The 20,485-nt window shown below is 43.1% G+C and overlaps 1 protein-coding gene across 2 annotated transcripts; it reads right to left on the bottom strand.

Moving 5' to 3' along the window:
- Positions 1-8,227: 8,227 nt before the first annotated feature.
- Positions 8,228-20,485, bottom strand: LOC311257521 (uncharacterized protein). 2 transcript variants are annotated; one of them, XM_084353179.1, is made up of 18 exons: positions 20,084-20,485; positions 19,214-19,424; positions 18,753-18,885; positions 17,170-18,048; positions 15,681-16,166; positions 14,189-15,565; positions 14,019-14,105; positions 13,594-13,728; positions 13,333-13,449; positions 12,885-13,007; positions 12,748-12,804; positions 12,090-12,644; positions 11,533-11,772; positions 10,711-11,425; positions 10,141-10,268; positions 10,002-10,055; positions 9,738-9,900; positions 8,228-9,360 (listed from the first exon to the last, which is right to left on the bottom strand). In XM_084353179.1, exons 1-17 carry the CDS (start codon positions 20,127-20,129, stop codon positions 9,787-9,789), a joined length of 5,457 nt encoding a protein of 1,818 aa, XP_084209305.1. In that variant the 5' UTR covers positions 20,130-20,485; the 3' UTR covers positions 8,228-9,360; positions 9,738-9,786. The 2 variants fall into 2 exon arrangements, with proteins under 2 accessions (XP_084209305.1, XP_084209304.1); XM_084353178.1 differs by having other exon boundaries at positions 10,141-10,271.

Below are 20,485 nucleotides of genomic sequence, written 5' to 3' on the forward strand. Positions count from 1 at the left end.
CAAACTTGACAAGTCCCTGTTTGCAGCGTTTGGCGCAGCCCGTCATCCTGACTGTGACCTGGGACACAGCGGGCTGAGCAGGGCCAGAACAGGAAAAGGGTTTCCAGGTCCAAATCGGCAGCTGCAGCACTCTCAGATCAAAGTGGCAATCAATACAACTTCTTCTTCTTCTTCTTCTTCTCCTGGAGTGTATGAATCCAACAGAGGCGAATGCGCTCTCCTTTCTGTGTCGCCTTCCGTCCTGCCGAGCTGAAGGGAGAGAAAAAAAAGGAAACGGTGATCTCCCCCTGCCTTCCCTCCCCCACTCATCCTCCTCCTCTGCCTTCTCCATCCTACCTCTGAATGAGTCCAAATTAGTGACTGCTTGAGAGCGAGGTGAAAGAGAGAGAGGGAGAGAGGGGAAGAGAGAGAGAGGAAGTGTGTTAGAGAAATAAACTGTCCGAGTAAGACAACGACAGCTCGTTAGAGACGCTCTTACAATCCAAGTTTCCAAGAAACTTCCTTTTCAATCAGCGAGTCAGTCTTTGGGATTTTGCAGTAATGAACCAATCTCAAGAGCTCCTCTCGGTGTCCTCTCTCTTCTTCTTCATCTTCTCCTTTTCTTCCCTTCTGCTTATCAAATTCATCCCCCCCCTTTAAGTGGGGAAGCAGTAATCCACTTTCAGCACCAGTGACAATGGACAGCTCCCCACAAAGCAGAGCAAACACACTGAGCTCGATCGGCTTCTCTCTCTAGGCAAACACACACACACAGACACACACTCACAAACACACACACTCTCTGCCGCCAACCCCTCCCACAGCCCTCATAACACATAAACACACTTCATCAGTTTATGAGATGTGCGTCTTTTTACGACTGTTTCTTCTCAACGCTTTCTTTTTATAATGGGATCACCATCATTACTATATCATAACTATAACGCACTTTTTTTTACACAGATACCTGAAATAGAGGCTTCACGTCTCCGCGGGTGAGCTCACATTACCGTCAGTAAGTGTGATGAATGTGATGGTAATGGTGGTAACATCCTGTAAATGTATCCTTTTCTGAGCTTCTCTCTTCATTTATGCTCTTTTTTGTCCTTTTCCTGAGCTGATTTTTCACATTTTTATCATATTTATTTTGAAAGAATAACCAGGAACAGTAAGTATTCCGATCCTTTACTTAAATAAACAAGATAATAACAAAATGTGAAAAGAGAGTCCTCGATTCAAAAGTAAATCTGTATAAGTATTATGAGATAATATAATTAAAATATACTTAGAGTGTCTAGTAATACTCATCAGGCAGAATTGCACCTTCCAGGGTGTTGTGTTTCCGCAGATATTGTACTATTGGATTATTGTTGCATTAACCCCCCAGAGTTCAACGTGAATACACTGAGCATGTTTTATTTATAGAAACACAAGTTCATTCATAGATCACGTGGAGACAAACTAAGAAAAGCAGTTCAACGTCTGGTTTAAACGAAACGTTTAACATTTTGAATTATTAATATTTTCAGTGGTTAACAGGGTTACACACACTCTCAGTGTAAAAATGCATGAAACAGATGTGAGCTGTGAATACACTGTGTAATTTTTTGTGCATTTTTCTGGTATTTTTGTGTGATAATAGTGAAATTATACTTTTTACAAGATAGAACTGCAATTAAAACTCAGGATTTGTACATTTTAATAGCAGCCTGTACTTCGGACCCTGGCAGCTTCATACTTTGAATTATCATTTTGTCAGTTTAATAGACTTATAGCTGAGTTTGTGCTGGAGGAAAAAAAAAAATATTACAATGCTTGTGGGGACAGAACAGTTTAAAATCTGGATCTTAAACAACCACAACCACTGTAAACACTTGCCTACACTGACACCTTAATAATGGGGTCTTGAATTTGAGATTCAAGGACTGTGTTTCCTGCAATCTGGTGACATTTAAAGAATAAATATAGCAAAGTAATGAGTAAAATTCAACAGCATTTTTATGTCAAATGACTTAATTTTACTTTTAATTCTCAGGGAATGACGCAGAATAATTCACCCTCAGCGTAAACATATTTATCACTTTTCATTCATTCATTTTTTGCCCCTGTCCCCAAGAGAGTCTCCACTCCACGCCACTGGCCTGTGTTTGTCGGCCTCTGGATGGGAAATGACGTGGCGTGTTCCCAATGGATGGCAGAAAAATTAATCTAACATATTATGAGCGACACGACATTGATAGTCCAATGATTCCTTGTGCAATAATGTGAGCAAGCTAACCTGACCATAAGCTAAATCGCTGTGTGGCACCTAGTCAACAATGTATTATTAAAACATATTGGCTGGTTATGGGTGTTTTTATACGAACAGACATTATTGTGGTTGCCAAGAAAGAGACTCTCACATAGGTGAGTTTAAAAGGTGATAACATCACATCTTTTATATGTAAACTCTACAAAGTAGTATAGTAGTATACCAAGTAGCAGTATGTGAGAATCTGCCACCTGTTGAACTCATACTCCAAACAAATAGGGGAAACTGTAGGGCTAACTGTATTCTGTAACTGTAGCTACAGTTAGCTTGTTAGCTCAGTTAGCCATGCAGCCACCAAAGAGCTGGCGTTTACATTGCTAGCAAAGGATTATTTAAAGGTATAGTTGGTAATGTTGGAGAGCTAGCAAGATTTGAAAGTGGCACCTCGTCTAAGCTCCGCCCCCTTCTCCCCCTCCCGTCAGTGCTCCGTCCAAAGCCCCGCCCCCACAAACTTGAACGCGCATCAGACAATCCGTCAGCAGGGCAGAGGAGAGCCGTTAGCACTGGGCTAATACAAGCTACAAAAGTAGCTAAGTTGGCTAACGTTACATATTTCATGAAAATAACAAATCCCCCCGAAGCAAAACAAATAATTACCTGTCCAACAGAAAGACGGCAACCTCTGCATCACTTCTGGAAGTGCTACTTTTGGCTGCATTTCCTCTGCCATTGTTGTCTCCTGCTAACTGTGCTAACTCTTCTTCTTCTGCTGTTTTATGGCTGTTCGCAAACAACTGTGTGCATTACCGCCACCTTCTGATGAGTGCGCGCAGGGAGGAGGCGGGGACAGAGGGGGGTGCAGGCAGGACGAGACATGAAGGCATCTGATTGGTTCTTTCAACTCGGACCGAGAGGCAGGGATTGGTCAGTTTTTACAGGCCTGCAGCTGCCACAGAGGTCTGATTGTTTTCGTTCCTTTTTCTGAACACATTATGTATGGACTACTCTCAGGGTGGGAAGACCATTTCACCCAGTATAACAAAAAGTATTTCTGAACAGGATTACCAACTATACCTTTAACCACCGGTAGAGAGCGACTTTCAGGCCCGGGGCTAGCTCGTTAGCATGCAAACTTCAGGAGATATCTCAACAACTGGGGGAAGGCATCCTCCCACATGAGTACAGGTAACTCAAAACTGTACCGTATTTGGAGAAATGTACCTAATTGCTCTCTCACTACTGCACTAAATGTTAATATATTTATTGATTATCTCAAGATTGTCTACTACTGATTCCTTTGACCCCGATCTCAACTCATCAATACACCTCCAGCCAGAGAGCCAATCACTTGATCGAGTTGTATTTGCCCCATCTTGTTACGGATCACATGCAGTTGACCTTCACAAGGCCTCCTTGATTCATCCTGACCAGCTGCTTCACTAAAAGATGGAAGAGAAGATGGGAAAGCAAGAGGAGCACAGGAGAGAGAGAGAGAGAGGATGCAGGGACATAATCTTATAATGTCCTCCTGGGCTATATTTAGTCCTGGATCACATATGGTTACTGGACTGACGGGCTAAAATGCAAAGTACAGGAAGAAACGGCAACAACGGCAAAGTTTAGAGGAGGAGAAATGAGGGAATAAATATAAACAGACGCTATGGGGGCAAGAGGGAGAGAGAGGCAAGCAATAGAACAATAAAAATGCAAATGAACAGCATAAAAACCGAAGGAATAGAGAGAATTGATGGAGGAGAAGGGGAATGAGCAGTGGAGTGAGGAGGTTGGGAGCAAAGAGGAGGTGGGGGTGTAAAACTCAAAGTCCCACGCAGGCTCGGGGGGGTTATTTGCCATCAAAGTGAAAAAGGTTCGACAGGGGCTCGGATCAATACTTCTCCTCAGACTCTGAACGCTCCGGTTCACACTTGAGGGAAGCAGGAGGAAGGCGGGAACAAAGAAACACAACATGAGAGAGTGAGAAAGACGAGAAAGAAAGAAAGAAAGAAAGCAAGAAAGAAAGAAAGAGGAGCAAGTGGAACGGTTGAGCGGAGAAAAAGAAGGGGGAGGATTGTTTTTTCTGAGGCGCCACCACTGTTTTGGCTATTAAGCATGAAGGAGATTACTGTGTGGGGGAATTTGCATAAACATGCTTCTCTATTACCGCCCCCATTGTTCATGATTAATGAGATTAAGGCTGCCTTTGCGCACAGATTCGAGGATGTAATAGCAGATAATTGCTTGTCTCTTCCCAAATTAGAAGTTGCGTTGTTTGATGTTTGTTTCAACGAGAATTTGTTCGAAGTGATGAAGCCCTGGTAGGACAGGACAGAGCGTACCTGATAGGCACCGTGGATGATAAAGACGTGGAGAAAATTGAAGGGGATGAGAGAAGACGGGCTGGCGGAGAGATAGAGTTTCATGACGCACAACAGCAGTAAAGCACCTCGAATTGAACTGAAGAAGAGGCAAAGCAAAAAAAGAGAAGAGCACAATATCAACTTGGGTGAGAAAATTGTGGAGATTAAAGGAGAGTTCAAATAGATTAAGGTGTATGAAGAGGCAATACGAACAAAGAGGAATAAGGAGAAAAAACAACTGGAAAAAAAGAGGAAAGAAAAAGATGCAAGGAGTGAGGAGAAGAGAAAAGAGAGGTCGGCGAGGGAGGTGAGAGAAAATCAGAGAGGGGGCGGAGACAGGCAGAGAAATGAGCGAGACAAAAAGAGAGGAGATTGCTTTGAAAGCTGTAGATCTGTCAGAATTGAATCACAGGCGGCCAGCTGTACGCTCTGATAGTGCTTCGCCTCTAAATATAACAGACTGTGAGATGGACTGATACGGCCACAACAAGAGACGCGAGGAGGGTGAGGATAAAGGAGGCATCACAACACTTGAGAGAAGAAAGAGGGGGTGCAGGATGCCAAATCTGTGCACATACAGAAAGCGTGAGAGCTCAGCAGTTGGTAATTTTCATGTGATGACATTTATAGCGTGTGTGTGTTTGCATAATACGCCAATATACATGCGCACACGCACACACACACAAATCAAACCACAACAACCTCCCAGCATTAAGACCCGTCTGCTCAGACACAGCAGCTGGAGAAACCCACTTTTAGAGCTCTTCTCTGGGTGCGAGCGGCAAGCTGGCGCCCCGGAGGTCTGGAAGTCGACTCCAGACAGCCACCCCACTTGTGCCCCGAGTCACTGCCACTGTCAGCAGCAGTGATGGAGTGACAACGTCCCCTCTGGGTGAAATTAAAACCCCAACACACAATCCCTCCTCTCCCCTTTCACATCTGCCTCTACTTTTGCAGCAGTCCCCTCCCTCGAGGCACCCTGCTGATGACAACTGTCTGCAAACACACACACACACACACACACACTCCCCTGCAGTGATGGTACACTCTCAGCCACATGTGCAGAACACACACATGCAGAGAAAGCTCCAGAAGTGTCATTAAACGACACAACAGAATATTCTCGAGCCCAGCTGTCGTTGTCGTTGACGCCCTTGTGACACGCACACACTTTTTTTTCTCACTCTCTGACTCCTGTGTTGGCCTACATGTAAGGAGCTGGGCATCATTAACATCCTGCACGGAAACTTAATTAACACCGAGGTCATTAAACCCATGTAAACAAGACATCAGCACACACAGCACTTCACCGAGGCATGTGCGCATCATATGTGTTAATAACGGAGGTGAGTCTCCCTGCGGAGTGTAATGAGAGTCCTGTGGGTCCGGCTGAGCTTCTTCACGCTGATTCAGTTGCGTCGAGCGTCTGCACTGCAGATTTTATTGAAGCATCTTCAGTTGGTGCAGTGCAGGACTACAGTAGACCACCAATTCAATGGAAACTTGAGATCCAACATGCAATGCAGTGAACAAATGCACCAGATTCTTTTGCACGAGTGCAGTGATGTCATTTTTGATGCACGCGATCTAAGCCTACAGTGAAGAGGCCTTGGATACAGTCAAAATTTAATATTGTTGCTTATGTAGGGTTTATCTTACTGGGTTAACTTGACCCAGTTTTTTAGATTTCTTTTGGGTATCTGGATCATAACAACCCATTCTACCCACTGGGTAAAATTAACCCAGTTTTTGCATCAGTGCGATATTGATCACATTCCTGGGTGAATTTTAACCCTGTTTTTTTAGTGAGTCTGCAGCATGAAAATGATTTGTTTTGTACATAAATGCAGTGTACAGCACTATAATTGCAATATAAAAAAATAATCTACAGTACAGTACAGTACATGCAGTTTATGTCCTGCATTGAAAATGTCACTCAAAGGAGACATTCATTGAAAAATGACAATTCAATCATTTTCTGCTGGCCCCACCTGCCAATAAAAAGTCAGGGGAATTTTTGTAGTCCACAAAACGTTTCTGGAGCATCAAAGCAAAACAGCGTCGCAGTTAACAGCTCATCATCCAAATCTCCAGGAGCCCCAAGATCCTAAATTGATCTGAAAAGATTTTTACACCCCCCATGAGTGGTCAAGCTCATGCACCCACTTCAAGTGGGGGGTGTGCTAATGCTTTTAGCTTAGCAGCCACTGTGAAGATTTCATCTTGAAAAAGGTTTATTAATCAATTAAAATCAGTTTGGGATCTCTGAGCTTCTGTAGGCTTGGTTACATTGGACGAGTTGGGCCAAGTTTTTGTTTGTTTGTTTTTCAGTTGTTTTTTATATTTTAAAACAAGTCCCCATCTACTTCAGCTGTTTAGGAGAATGCTGCATGCTCTGAAGCTCCAGAAATGTTTTGTGGACTACAAAACTTCACCTGACTTTCCATCAGCATGAGGCTGAGAAGATAATGACAAAATCTTTAATTTTTGGGTGAGCTTATCCGTTAATTTAAAATGACACTCAAGTAAAAGTATGTAAGTAGTACAATCAAAAAGTACTTTTATTTATGAGCAAAAGTAATCATCAAAAACTACTGAACAGATTTCCCCCAAACTTCTATAAAATCTATAACAGTGTATCATATTTGCCATTCTCATCATAGTTTGTATGTTAAATCTTAATTTGTAAAAGCAAAGCTGTCAAAAAAGTCTAAGTCTAAGTGAAAAGTGTGATATTTCCCTCCGGATTGCAGTAAAAGTATGAAGTAACAAAGTGGAAATACTTGAGTAAATGTACATGCAGAGAGAGGAAAAGAGGTTGAGGAGCAGGAGAAAACATTAAAAGCAGAGCACGGTTCAGGCGTCCTCTCTTAAACTCCTACACTTTACCTTAATACACACACACACACACACACACACACACTTTCTCCTCCACCTGGTATTCTTTCTGCTGAGCTCGAGCGATGACGTCCTCAGAGGAGCCCCAGAAGCTGCTGAGCACTGCAGGTGATTATTAAGCTCCTTTTTTAAAAAGCTGCTGATGCTTTTTTCTTCTCCTCTTACTTCAGCTTTTGGTGCCGTGCCTGGTTTGTATTGAATGTGAGAGCAGACACTTGATAAGACAAAAGATAAAAAAAACCCTCTTTGTTTGCACGTCAGCATCATCCACTCATCTAAATCTCTGATGAAAGCACATGTCAGATGGAGCGAGTTACAAGCGCACAGCACTACACGTAAAGATGTCCATGAATGGCCGCCATCTAGTGTTCATTAATGGAAAGTGTTTCAGCTGAGTAGAGCTAAGAGGAGTTTCATAATTCATTATCTGCGTTTAATCAGACAAACTGATCGTCACTGTCATGTGATGTATCTGCAAAACATCAACCTTTCATGAGGTAAGAAAAAAGGGCCTATATTTACTTTTGTGACGATGCCTTTTACAAACATTTAATGGGTTTTAAGTCATTTATTTTGGCTAAGTCGGAGAAAGAAACCCATTTTTTTAGAAAAAAGATTTGGAGATGTTTTTTTCTCTGGACAAGAATGTATTATACACATCAGCCAAATCTAAATTCATGATCGTTTTTCAACCAGAATGTTTAAACCCAAACCAGTTCAAACACACAGACAGACACTGGGGTGACAGTTAATATTATATAAACATTTAATCTCTGTACAGTCAGAAGGAATCAATGGGAAATCAATATTCTCAGTTACTGATAGAAAAATACCTCTGCTGCACCATGATCACTCCACACCCATACGTACGTACATACCGTGAGTAGCAAAAGAACATCATCGTGTGTTGTGAACGTCGTATAAAACAAAAAACAATGTGAGCGTGCAAACGTAACATCTATCAGGTGTGAATAACAAGTGTGTCACTCATACAAAAAGACGTACAGTATGTGGTATATTGGCATATTTTTTAGAATATTCTCTACAAAAAAATATCAGTGATAATCTCTTTTTTTAATTTCATCTTTTAGACAGTGTGCAAATATCAGAACTTAAATAACACCTGGCTTCTGTGTGTTAAGTAACGTTGTGGACCTGTGAGGAGAAGGAAACAGATAAGTCTTTGGAGTGATTCTTCATTTTTTTTCTCATATTTGGCTTCATGTGTAAAAATCAAGTAAGACGACCTCAGGGTGCAATGTTGCGTCGGCACATTATACAGTTTTCATACAGTGAATATCCAGCTGCTCGTGTCACAGAGTCCACAGAGGCAGATGAAGCTGTATGACACAAGATCTCTCAGCGTTTAACACAGTGTTTATATGTGCAGCAGATGCAGACGTCCCTCCAACATGCTCTGTTAGTAAATGTTGGTGTCACAGGCAGCTTTTGACATTGTGATTGATCTTGGCTTCATAGAGTTTGTAGTGAAGTAACACTTTACATCAGTTCGTCAGGATTTGTTTGATTGGCAATCACTCCGGCCTCTCACTTAGGAAACGCGACATCCATTCAAGAGGTGAATCCAGGAACAGGAAGCTCTTCCAACGAGAATCAAGCTAATCTTCACCTGCCCAGAGTTCTGACACAGCGTTTTGTTTGACATCTTCAGTGAATCGTTTTGAGGTTAAGCTGCCGGCCACGGGTCACTACATGTTCATAGGCTGGTAATGACGACGTGAGATGAGTTTTTCTGATTAGTTGATCTGAGCCTGAGGGTGTTCCCAGCAGTGTGACGGTGTGTCGCCCTCGCTGTCTGCTGAGGTGGAGGTTAGGACGATCCCTCAGAGGGCTGCAGCTATAGATGGCTGTGCACTGAAGGGCGGACAAACAGGACGAAGGGAAAAATAGATCGTCACACAAATGTCAGTGTGAAGAACTTTAATGTCATATTTATCTGTATATAAATATAATTTAATTTAATATAATTTGTTTTGCATGACAAAGCAAACACATACATAACAAAATACATGACACATTGAAAATATTCAGCCATACTTTTTATATACTGATACTATAAATACAAACACAAGGACAGAAAGATACTAAGACACACACAACCCGCCAACTGACAGTGAAGGTCTTCACCGAAAATTGGCGTTATCCTACAGAGACACTGACGAAATAATAAAACTTTTAACTAATTCGAAGTAAAGATGAAGGTCACAGGGGTGTCACATTACTTTACTTACTTGTTGACGTACGCCACCATCATGTTTGCTGTAGGCAGGACACTGTGAGTCAGTGCTGAGTCCTGAACGTTGTGTGGACACTGTTTGAACTGAGACCGTTAGAGCCCAGCGTTTGGACACTGATGTGGACGGGGACACTCAGGTCCACATTCTCCAGAATACACTGCAAGAAAAAAACAAAAATGCAGAGCAGGGATTGCTGTTATTAAGTATAACAGGATAAAGAAAAGCACAGCTGTTAAGCATCAGGGGAGAGAATGATACCTTGGTGCACGCTGAGCTCATGACAGATTTGTGGAAGTCCTCATCTACAAACACCTGAGAGGTGACAAGAAATAAAATAATAAGCACAAGAAGCTTTTCAGACAAATAAATCTTCCAAGTGTCAGTTTGCTCTGCTCACCCTGTATCCGTACACAAATGCGCCGTTACTGCAGCCCAGCTCGTCCAGTGGCGGCCTCTCCCAGCCAATCATGAGGCTGCTCTGGCCCACTGTTTTGATGACCTCCAAACAGCGAACCTCGGCTGGAGCTTCTGGAGGTGATCGGACAAAGATAAATCAAGCACAGCACCCCACTAACACATGGTGCATTACAGCAACACAGATGTGCACTAATCTATTTATCTCTTTGTGACTGACTTTAGCTATATATTTGACCTTTTAACATAAAAAATCTTAACCATAACAGGACTCACTGCAAACTGAAATGTTACGTGACATTATTTCCATTACAGCACAGAGACAGAATAGTCCATATCTGTGCTGGGTATAATCACATTGCAGCAGTATACAACCAAAAAGTAATATTCTGCAATCTTTATCTGCAATATTTCAGCAAAGTTTGAGCTACTGCTCTTCTTGTCGGTAAATAAAGGCATTTCAAGTTCTTCATAAAAACAAGAATTTCTTCTCCCAGGACTTTAAGCAACTGTGCTCTGCTTTTGTGTAACTAATCTCAAATATGTGCATTACCTGGTGTGGGTCTTGCTGTCTTAGGTTTTTCCAGAGCAGCAGTGGACTTTATGGCGGACTTGTTGGACCTCTCAGGAGAGCAAAGAGAAGACTGGGTGCGGGATGCAGCATAAACAAGCCCGTCATGTACAGGGGCAGCACCATCGGTTTTAGAAGGCATGCTGAAATGATGAGCCTCGGGGGCAGTCGGTATGCTCGGGGCAGTTGTGTCTGAGGCAGTGTTTTTTGGATTTGTGACATCAGAGTCAAAGTTAGTGGTCCTCAGAGTTAAAGGAGTGGAAGCGGTATGTTTACCATCAGATATGTCAGCAGTGATTTTCTTTGTCAGTCGTGGGGATGTTGTGTGACTGCTTGATTTGGCTTTGCTCGGCGCCACAGTGGTAACAGTAAAGTTTGAAGAGTGAGAAAGAGCAGACGTAGTTTTAGAGTCTGCTTTAATGTGATGTTTTGTAAACATGTTGGGACTGAATGCAACATTAGCAGATCTTGAGGCGACTGCATTAAAAAGTGCTGTTGACTTGTTAGTGGAGGCAGATGTGGTTGTCACAGCAGGAGTGTGTTTAACTGGGCCCGAAGCTGTGGTGACTGGGAGAGAGTTGGTAGGTGGTATATTGAAACTTTGCTTCTCTGTCTGAGAGGTTGTTCCCAGGTTTGCAGGAGCTGAAAAAGAGAGACTTTTCCTGGGTTGCTGTCCTCTTCCTCTGCTCACTGGAGCCTTAAAATGAAGGGAATTAAGAGGGATTTTATTTTCTTTTACATACTCCAAACACTAACCTGCATCTGTGCGATGCCAAATGTTTAAAAGGTTTCAGTGTTCGTTACCTGATAGCTGCTCATTAGAGTCTTCTGCAGCTGCTCGTGTAGGCTGATGATCTTCTCAGGACTGCTCAGCCTCCTGCTCAGACTGACACGGGCACCGGAGGACGAAGGAGAGGGACTCAGTGAGGATCGAGGTGAAGCGGTCAGAGCTGGGGAGGACTTTCCTTTCACATCTGGATGATGAAATCCAAATTTCTCAGGTCCGCTGGTTACTTGGACTGACCAACTGGTGGAGGGAGAGAGCTGCAGGGGGATTGAGAAAGATTGTAATGTTTCTCCCAATTTAATTCTATAATTTAAAGTACAAACAGCTAAAAGGTTTAAACACTGATATATTAATTTAATGCTTAATGTGATAACTTTTTAAAATGAGTGTAAACAAATGACTCTATGGCTGAAACAACAGGCAGCTCCATATTATTCAAAGGTTACACTCACAAGGGGAATGATAACAGTAAGCAAAACATGTTTCAGTGTTCATGGTTTATTGCTGTTCAAATGCTACATCTATAAACGGCCAAGTAAATCAATACATTTAAAAATAAATCTGAATTATCTACCTGTGCTGTAGTGGGGATCAAGCTCGCTTTCAGGGCTGAGACATCTGGTGGTGGTGAAGAAGATTGCACACTGGCAGACTCTAGCACCAGTAAGGCTGGCACAGGTGAGTTGGCTTTTTTCTTTAGTGTCCCAGGCGGTCCAGGTGAGACTTCGCTGCTGCTGCTTGTGGATTCAGTGGAGACTAAAATTGTGTGTTGATCACTTTTGAGTGCTTTAAATTTCACTCCAGGTTCAGGTGCGAGTACATTTTGGTTCTGCTGATTTATGAGTGGGGGCATAGTAGAGCAGGTCTGATCAGGTGTGAATCCGTTGGTGTAGTCTTGAAAGTTTGAAATAAATCCTGGTGTAAACTCAGTGCTGTAGTCCCGGGGCTTTACGTGGCTGACTGGTGTGAACGCTGCAGTGTAGTCCTGCAGAGCAGCGTCACTGAGCAGCTGCTCAACCTGCTGTGTGAGCGTGACGTCCGCACATCCTCGCTTATGCATGGCCTTCGTCATCTGAAACAACAAGCTGTTCCTCTCCTGACACTTCACCACCAGGCAGGACAGCTTGGCCTGTCGTCGGACGAAACACCTGTCAGTCAAACTCAACTGCTACTGACACATGACAAGAGTAACCTGACAGTCGTAGAGGAGAATGAAAAGTGTCTTTCCTCACCTTTAAAGGAGCCATATCCAGATCAATCTGGCTCCTCTTCTTCAGGAGTGCATCATACTGCAGAACAAACACAATAAGATTAAACACAAGAAAATCAGCTCATAACTTGCAGCTAACTGCTCTGACAGGTTACCCACCTTAGCTCTGATGTCGTTGTAACGTGTCCTGAGTGAGACGAGAACAGTGCTCAGGTCATCTTTGCTGCCCTGCCCTCGCTTGAGAGCGATATACTCTGAGTTCAGCTCCTCCAGAGCCACCGTCTGTGAGGATTCACACACAGATCAACACACACAGGAACAGATCTATGATAGGAACTGCCTCACAATGTTGCTGCTTCTCATTTTTTATATTTTATCTGTTACTGCTTGTTTTTAAGTAGTTAAAACACCATCAAAGGATGTAAAGAACGTGACAGATGAGGCAGACAAAGCATCAACACTCTCAAGGACTTAAACAACTGCTGATTCAAAATCAAGTCTTGCTAGGTTGATTTTAAAGATGAGTTTTTTATATATATACACAGGCACTCACAGTATATTTATGGTACATAACAAATGAAAACAAAAAATATTCTGCCATTCTTACCTTAGCTTTGAGCTGAGCTGTGAGGATGTTGTGTTGCTCCTCCATCTGTGCCTTTAGTGACAGAGCATCACTCTTCTCTCTGACGAGGCCTGTCAGTTTGCTTTGCAGCTCCTTCACCTGCGGCAGACACAGATAACAGATAAACCAATTAGGTCAGGCACTGTGTGCTGAGGTTTTCTGAATATAGTTTAAAAGAAAGACCAAATGGCAATGGTGGAGCAGACAACACAAGATAATGGCACCACACTGAAGTTTAAACACCTGGGTTATGAGGCTGTCATTTTCCTTTCTGGTTTCTTCCATCTGATTGGCTACATCTGTCAGCCTCATCACCTTTCTCTCCGCCTCCTCCCTCCTGGCTTCTGATTGAAACAATTCACTGTGCAGCCTCTTGGTCTGAAAATACCACAAACATAAACATGAACACATGAAGTTAGTTCAAACATCCCTGATCTGTAAATATAAAATAGAGAAACCAAAAAAATTCTGTTCCTAAACGTGTTCTTTGTCATTTTTTCCTTTCAGGTTAGGATCAATAAATCATATGCAGCGAAAATTATAATAAAATAAAACAACAAATATTATACTGTATGAAATATTCATTTCAGATTAATCAACAGAACGTCTGAAGATAATCTGAAAAACAAACTGTCCAAATGTTAATGAAGAGCGTTGTGTAAACTCACATCTACGTGGTTCTTTTCCAGTTCATCTCGCGACTTCTTTAGTTCTGCTCCCAAAGCTTCAATCTCCCTCATCAGATCACGTTGCTCCTGATTTCCATCAAAAACCATGTTAATCAACATAATGACACACAAAGAGCGATAATGCTGACAGGATATTTACATCTTGATACCTGTAGGTGGTTTCCTCTGTCGTCACCAGGCTGACATCTCTGTGTAGCACCAACAATAATCTCAGCCTTCTTTGTTGTAACAGCACTGTTTGGATTCAGGAGATGCTGCTTCTGATTCCGCCCATCTGTTTGTGTTTGGCTGGATAAAGCAGCTTTGTGGTAGTTTCTTTCCTCTTTTAGGCCCTGAAGTTGTAGCTTTATCTGCTCTTCCTCCTGCCGCAAACAACTGATTGAAAGTTCAATACTTTCCTTTTCTTCTCTCAGACTGCTAACTGATTTTATCAGCTTGTCGGAGTCTTCTTCTAAAGTGTAAGATGATTGTTCCTTGTCTCTTTGTTCCTTCAGACATTTAAGGGAATTGGTTAGTTCGTCTCTCTCCTGTTTCAGATAAAGCACTGCCTGGATTAACTGGTCGCTCTCTGTCTGTAAACTTTGTAGTGACTGCATGATCTGATCTTTCTCTTCTTTTCCACTTGAGAGAGATTCTGACAATTTTCCCTTTTCCCTCTCGAGACCAGATAAAGATTTAGTGAGCTGCTCTTTCTCCTCTTTCAGGCTGCTCATAGACCTTTTAAACTGGTCCCTCTCATCTTTAAGCCCACAGACCGTCCTGGTAAGCTGCTCTTTCTCTTGTTTGAGACCAGTCAGATATCGAGAGATGCTGTCTTTCTCCTCCTTAAGTCCCCAAACTGAGCGGGTTAACTGCTGCTTCACTTCTGTCTGTGTTTGGACTGACAGAGATACTTCTCTCTGCTGCTCACGGAGAGATTCGATGTTGCCTGACAGATCATCTTGTTCTGTTTTGAGGCTCTGAATTAACTTGGTCAGCTGGCCCACTTGATCAGTTTGTGAATTCATATGCAGGCTTTTCTGCAACGGATCATAGTGACTTCCATGTGTAGAAGGTGCTGAAGCTGCAGCCGAATCGACCTGGTGATGACAGGATATCAATTGTGGTTCTTCCCCTTGCAGGACACTTTCCACCAAACTGTCCACACATTCTTCCAGGTTGCTCTGTTGAAAACATCCTGATTTTGCAGATCCACACAGGTCTTTATCAACCTGTGTTTCTTCTATACGGTGTTCAGCCTCCGCTAACTTTTGCTGCAGCTCCATGATGGTATTGAGATCATCCTCAGTCTTCTTGGTGAGTTCTGTAATCAAACACCCATGTTCCTCATTCTCCTGCTTCAGCTCCTCTAACTTGGAGATATGCTCCTTCAGCTGTGTTTCCTCCCTCTTCATCTCCTCTTCTCTAAGCTCAATGTGAGCCAGAAGCTCCTGGATCCGGTCGGCCAAGGCCCGGTTCTCCTGATTCAGGGCCTGGACAAGGTCATCCTGGTCTTCAGCTCCATCCCAGGTGGTTACTGTGTTAATCTGAGTACACAAAGTGGCCAATGTGATCAAATATATACTTTAAAAGTTTGTTATTGAGATTTGGATATAACTTCAGCTGTATAAAATATTTCTAAGTACAACCCCTGTGACATACCTTTTCTCTTGCAGACCCCGGCTCCTCCTCCACCTCTTTCCTGAGTTGTAGTGTCAGTCGAGTATTCTCTTGAGCCATCATCTGCAGCTGCTCCTGCGTGTGCTGCAGGGCGACCTCCAGGCGGTCACGATGTTCTTGAAGTGCTTCAAGATCCTCCCCCAACCCCAAGCTCCTGTAGGCATCCCTCAGGGCATCAGATTCCTCACTGGGGCTCTGCTCCAGGTTTAGCATCCCTCTGGAGCACCAGGTCCCCAGTTTGAACTCATCTAATGTCTCTGTAGCGAAGGGAAGTGACTGGCGGATGGGGTTGGAGCCAGGGTGGTGAAAGAGGCTCAGAGGGCCATTTTTGGGTGGAGGTTCTGATTTGGCAAATGAGGAGTGATCCTCTTCGTTGATCTGTGTGCTCTCTGCTGTCGCCTGGTGGTGAACAGGTAGAACTGCAGATGCATGAGGCTGGTCTGTTGCCTCATCTGAGGTTAGATGGACCTACAGAGAGATCACATAGAGGTCAAAGCTGTAAATCATTTATGTAAACATGAAAATGACAACACACTAAATGATGTAACACAAACCAAATTCATTCACAGCTGATATGTAGATACACTTGGATAAGCATTAACAAACGGAGATTTGGTTATGTAACTAAATCCCGGCAACAAAGCTCTCCCTCTTTTATGCTGTAATACCCTCTCATGAAAAAGCAAGAAGGGATTTACAACATTAAGCCGATGATAACACCGGATAGAATATTTATTGATCCTTTAGTTATTTTTACCAACCATATTGGGGCTGTACAGTGAAGAAGTGGTAGATATTGTAGCAGTCTGGCACAGAATCAACAACTGAATATAAAAATGTGTTTTTTTACTTTGTTACAGAGCATGTTTTTCTTTTGAGAACAGGAACACCATTGGGCAATCAACCGTCATGTCTGTACTTGACTTGTGCTTGTGTAATATCCTGTACTCTCAGACTGCTCGTTCCACCTTTAAAGGAAAAGTTCACCCAAAAATGAAAATTCAGTCCTCATCTGCTAACCCCTACACCAATGAAAAGTCAGCTAAAGCTTCGTATTCCACAAAACATTTCTGGAGCTTCACAACAAAACAGCATTGCAGATTCTCCAAAACAACCGAAGTAGACAGTGACTTGTTTTAAAACGTCCACATCTACTTCAGTTGTTTAGGAGAATGCTGCAACACTGTTATGCTGCGAAGCTCCATAAATTTTAAGTTGACTACAAAGCTTGACCCGACTCTTTATCAAATGTTTTGCATGAGTTTTTGGGTGAACTTAGCCTTTAAAACAACATAATGCAGTTTACTTCCATGCCCCAATGTTTCATCAACGATGAATTTAAGTATTGTACTCATCAATGTATGTAAAGCTGCCTCATTACATCACATTTCTTCTCAGATCTGACTAACTCTAGATGCCCCATAAGTAAATACTGAAGTTGGCAAGACTTTCAATATTTTGTTTTCCGCACCTCTCCAGAGCTCCCCACTGAGGAATGTTCCTTGGCATTATAAGAGAGAGTATTGGAGGGCACAGGACAAACAGCAGGACTGCAGCTGGGCGAGCTGGTCCCAGGAGCCAGGCATGTAGATGACTGACTGTGTGTTTGGTTAGCTGTATCTGTAAGCATCTGCTGGAGTTTGTGGTTCTCCTCTCTCAGCTCTTCAACCTCCTCCGTTAATGAGCTCTCAGACAGCTTCAGCTGTTGCACCTCTGTCTTCATATCCTCCACCTTGCAGCCCAGGAAGTGGCTGTTCTCCTGGGCTGCCTGGAGCTGCTCCGTCAGCCCCCTCCGCTCGGTCATGCCATTCTCCTCTCTCTCCAGCAGCACCCTGAGATCCTCCTGCAGGCTCAAGATGAAGCCTTGCAGCCTGGCTTCATTTGTTTTCTGTTTTGTGTCTTTGACTCTTCCCCCTTGTATCTCTTTCTCGGTCTTTACCTCATCGTCTTTCCCTCCTTCTCTCTCAGCCCCCGCACTTGGCTGCCATTGCCTCCTCATCTCCTCCTTCCTTGCCTCTTCTCCTTCACCCTCTCCTCTCATGGAAGGTAGCCTCTCTTGTTCGTCCCAGTGTGTTACAGTCCCAGCAGTGATTCTGACTGCACTGATCGCTGCCATGCCAGTGGCAGCACTCACAGTCATGTCCAGTATCTGCTTTTCTAACGTGTAGATCCGGTTCTGAAGGCTCTGCTCTCTGTCCCGGGCCAGACTAAGCTTGTGTTGGAGCTGGGTTTTAAAGTTCTCGAAGTACTGGGACTGGCGACTCATCTCCTCCTCTTTGGCCTTCAGCTGCCTCTGACAGCGCTGCAGTCGATCCCTCCAAACCCGCTCCCCTTGCTCCTTGTCCTGGGTCTGAGCAGGAAAGAGAACGGAGAGAGATGGAGATAAAATATTAATATATATATATCTGTACACATACATTTGGATGACTTGATTACCATTTTTCTTGTCCAAACACTTGGTAAATTTGTATTTTGATGCTTTGGCAAATTGTTTGTTTGTTGAAACTTTCACGCCTATAGCCAGTCAAATAAAAAACAAATGAAAATTGAACTAAGATACAACCAACTACTGAGTTATCCTCGTGATCCCAGCTCCATTTCACAAAGCTTGCTTTACAACATGTTTGAAATTGTTCCCCTGAGCTACACCAGTGTCCTCTTAGGACTAATATGTTTTAGTTTCTGTCTTAGCATTAATATTGTAGTGGTAATAGTCTTAACTGTAGATGTTATCTGTTGTGACCGGTGTCTGACATGTGTCTCTTTGGAGCTCTGCTAATTGTCAGTTGTTGCTATAAGCTTGCATATCAAAGTTCAGATTCATCCTTTCTTAATAATCTAACTTTGGTAGCATTGTTTGTGATTTTACTTCAGAATCAAGGTCTCCATTATCTTGTGTCTCACTTGTGCACTGAAGAGGCATTTTAGTCCAGACCTATGGGAAGTAAAACCTGTGTGACTGAAGTCAACCTGCAGGGCTCACACATCCATTACAGTCTTCATGTTTTACAGTTTGTACATCCATTCATGCATTCAGAGATCACAAGCACTCACCATGGTCCTGACCTCCGCCCTGAGCATGTGGAGCCTCTGGTCCAGCCTCTGGGAGTGCTGCATGCTGTGGTGGTTGGAGGCAGAGGCTAGCTGTAGCAGCAGGCTCCTCTCTGACCTCTCTAACTCTCTGATCCTAAAGCAACACAACAGACAAGCTCGCATTACATCATGTAACTTTACACAAATGTGCACATTAAAATAAAGCTAGAATATTATTCTTCTGTTCATTTGATAGATCGATTTTAACCTCCTGATGTGAGAAAAGATGAAAACGTAGTAATCCAGGGGAGATGTTAGCAGCAGCGTGATCACATGCAAGTGTGCAGTGCAGTCAGGTGTGTGTGATATGTGATATCACCTTGGCAAAAAGTGAGTATATAGTAGCAGGTGTGTGTGTGTGAGTGCGTGTGTGTGTGTGTGTGTGTGTGTGTCACAGGATCCCTTCTCCCACAGTGTCTCACCTGTTCCTCAGGTAGCTGTCTGACTGGAGGTCTGAACCTTCTTTCTGCTCCAGGACCCTCACTCTGTTACACAGAACCGGCAGGTCCAAGTCCAGGTCAGTTCCCCTTGAGTCTGTTACCTTGGTAACAGAACAGTATACGGTTCCTGTCGTCTCTGATGAGGCCATGTGATCCTCCACGGGATAGCCTGCGCCCACTAGGTCAGTGTTACCTGTGGCACAGGAACTGATGGTGTCAGAATTACTTCAGGAAGAAAAGAAAAAAAACTGTTGCACATCTTCTTTACGCTTTCTTTTTCATATCAGCATGTCCATCATAAACACACTGACATTTTCCAAGATTAACAGAAATACACAAGCACAAATTAGTCATCCATTATTCACCACGTCAACAGCTTGGTAGCAAGTTGTCCAGCACAGGTGTCTCTCAGGTTACCCCACCTCCCAATCATCCCGTCTCATCCTGCACCTCGAACCACATTTCACAAATCCTTCAGTCCAAAAGACTTTAAAGGAAAGGTTCACATTTTTACATCTAAGTCTGTCTTAAAACAATACTCACATGCCCCTAGGTGCATTGAAATAGTTTTTGGTCGCTGTAATAATTCCCCCTGTTCATACTGGCTGTTTTCAAGACAGAGACGAAAAATGTGAACCTATCCTGTGCGCTAAGCAATAAGTAAGCTAGCAATCAAGTTTGATTAATACATAACTAAATACAGGCAAGAATACATGAGTTAATTGATAACCAGTACACATAAGTATAGTCAGAAAATCATTCAGTTGCAGATTTTAAGTATTTTCGCAGTCTAAAGAAAGTTAAACTCACATGACCTTGAGTAAATTCTTAAAGGTAAACTTAAACAACAACCTGTTCTTTTCGCTCCACTGATTTTAGTTTCATCTTCTTGATACATCGATGAGCTTCCAGTGAGTTTAGCTTCTTCTCTGTGAACTTAGTTGCACGGTTGCTTCCTTGGAAACGCCACAAACGTTGGACTTTGCCAAAATCCTCCGTATCCAGCTGGCACTCAGATTGTTTCACCCCCTCGCTCGGCCCTGTACTTCCACTCTTCTTCTCCTCCCTCCGTCTCTCCTTTTCCATTGTCCGACCGGGCATTCCTTCAGCCGAGGCTCCTTTCCCGTTAATAAATCCTCTGATTCAGAGTTTTCTCTCAGTAAATCCGAGTGTTTGTTTCTCACAAAGGACTTAAAGTTTTATGTTCCAGGTCGAAGAAACCTTATAGTAAATTTCATTTATAAATAAATCTCA

The sequence above is a fragment of the Pagrus pagrus genome (genome assembly GCF_965226575.1).
Source record: "Pagrus pagrus genome assembly, chromosome: 5".
NCBI classification, from domain to species: domain Eukaryota; kingdom Metazoa; phylum Chordata; class Actinopteri; order Spariformes; family Sparidae; genus Pagrus; species Pagrus pagrus.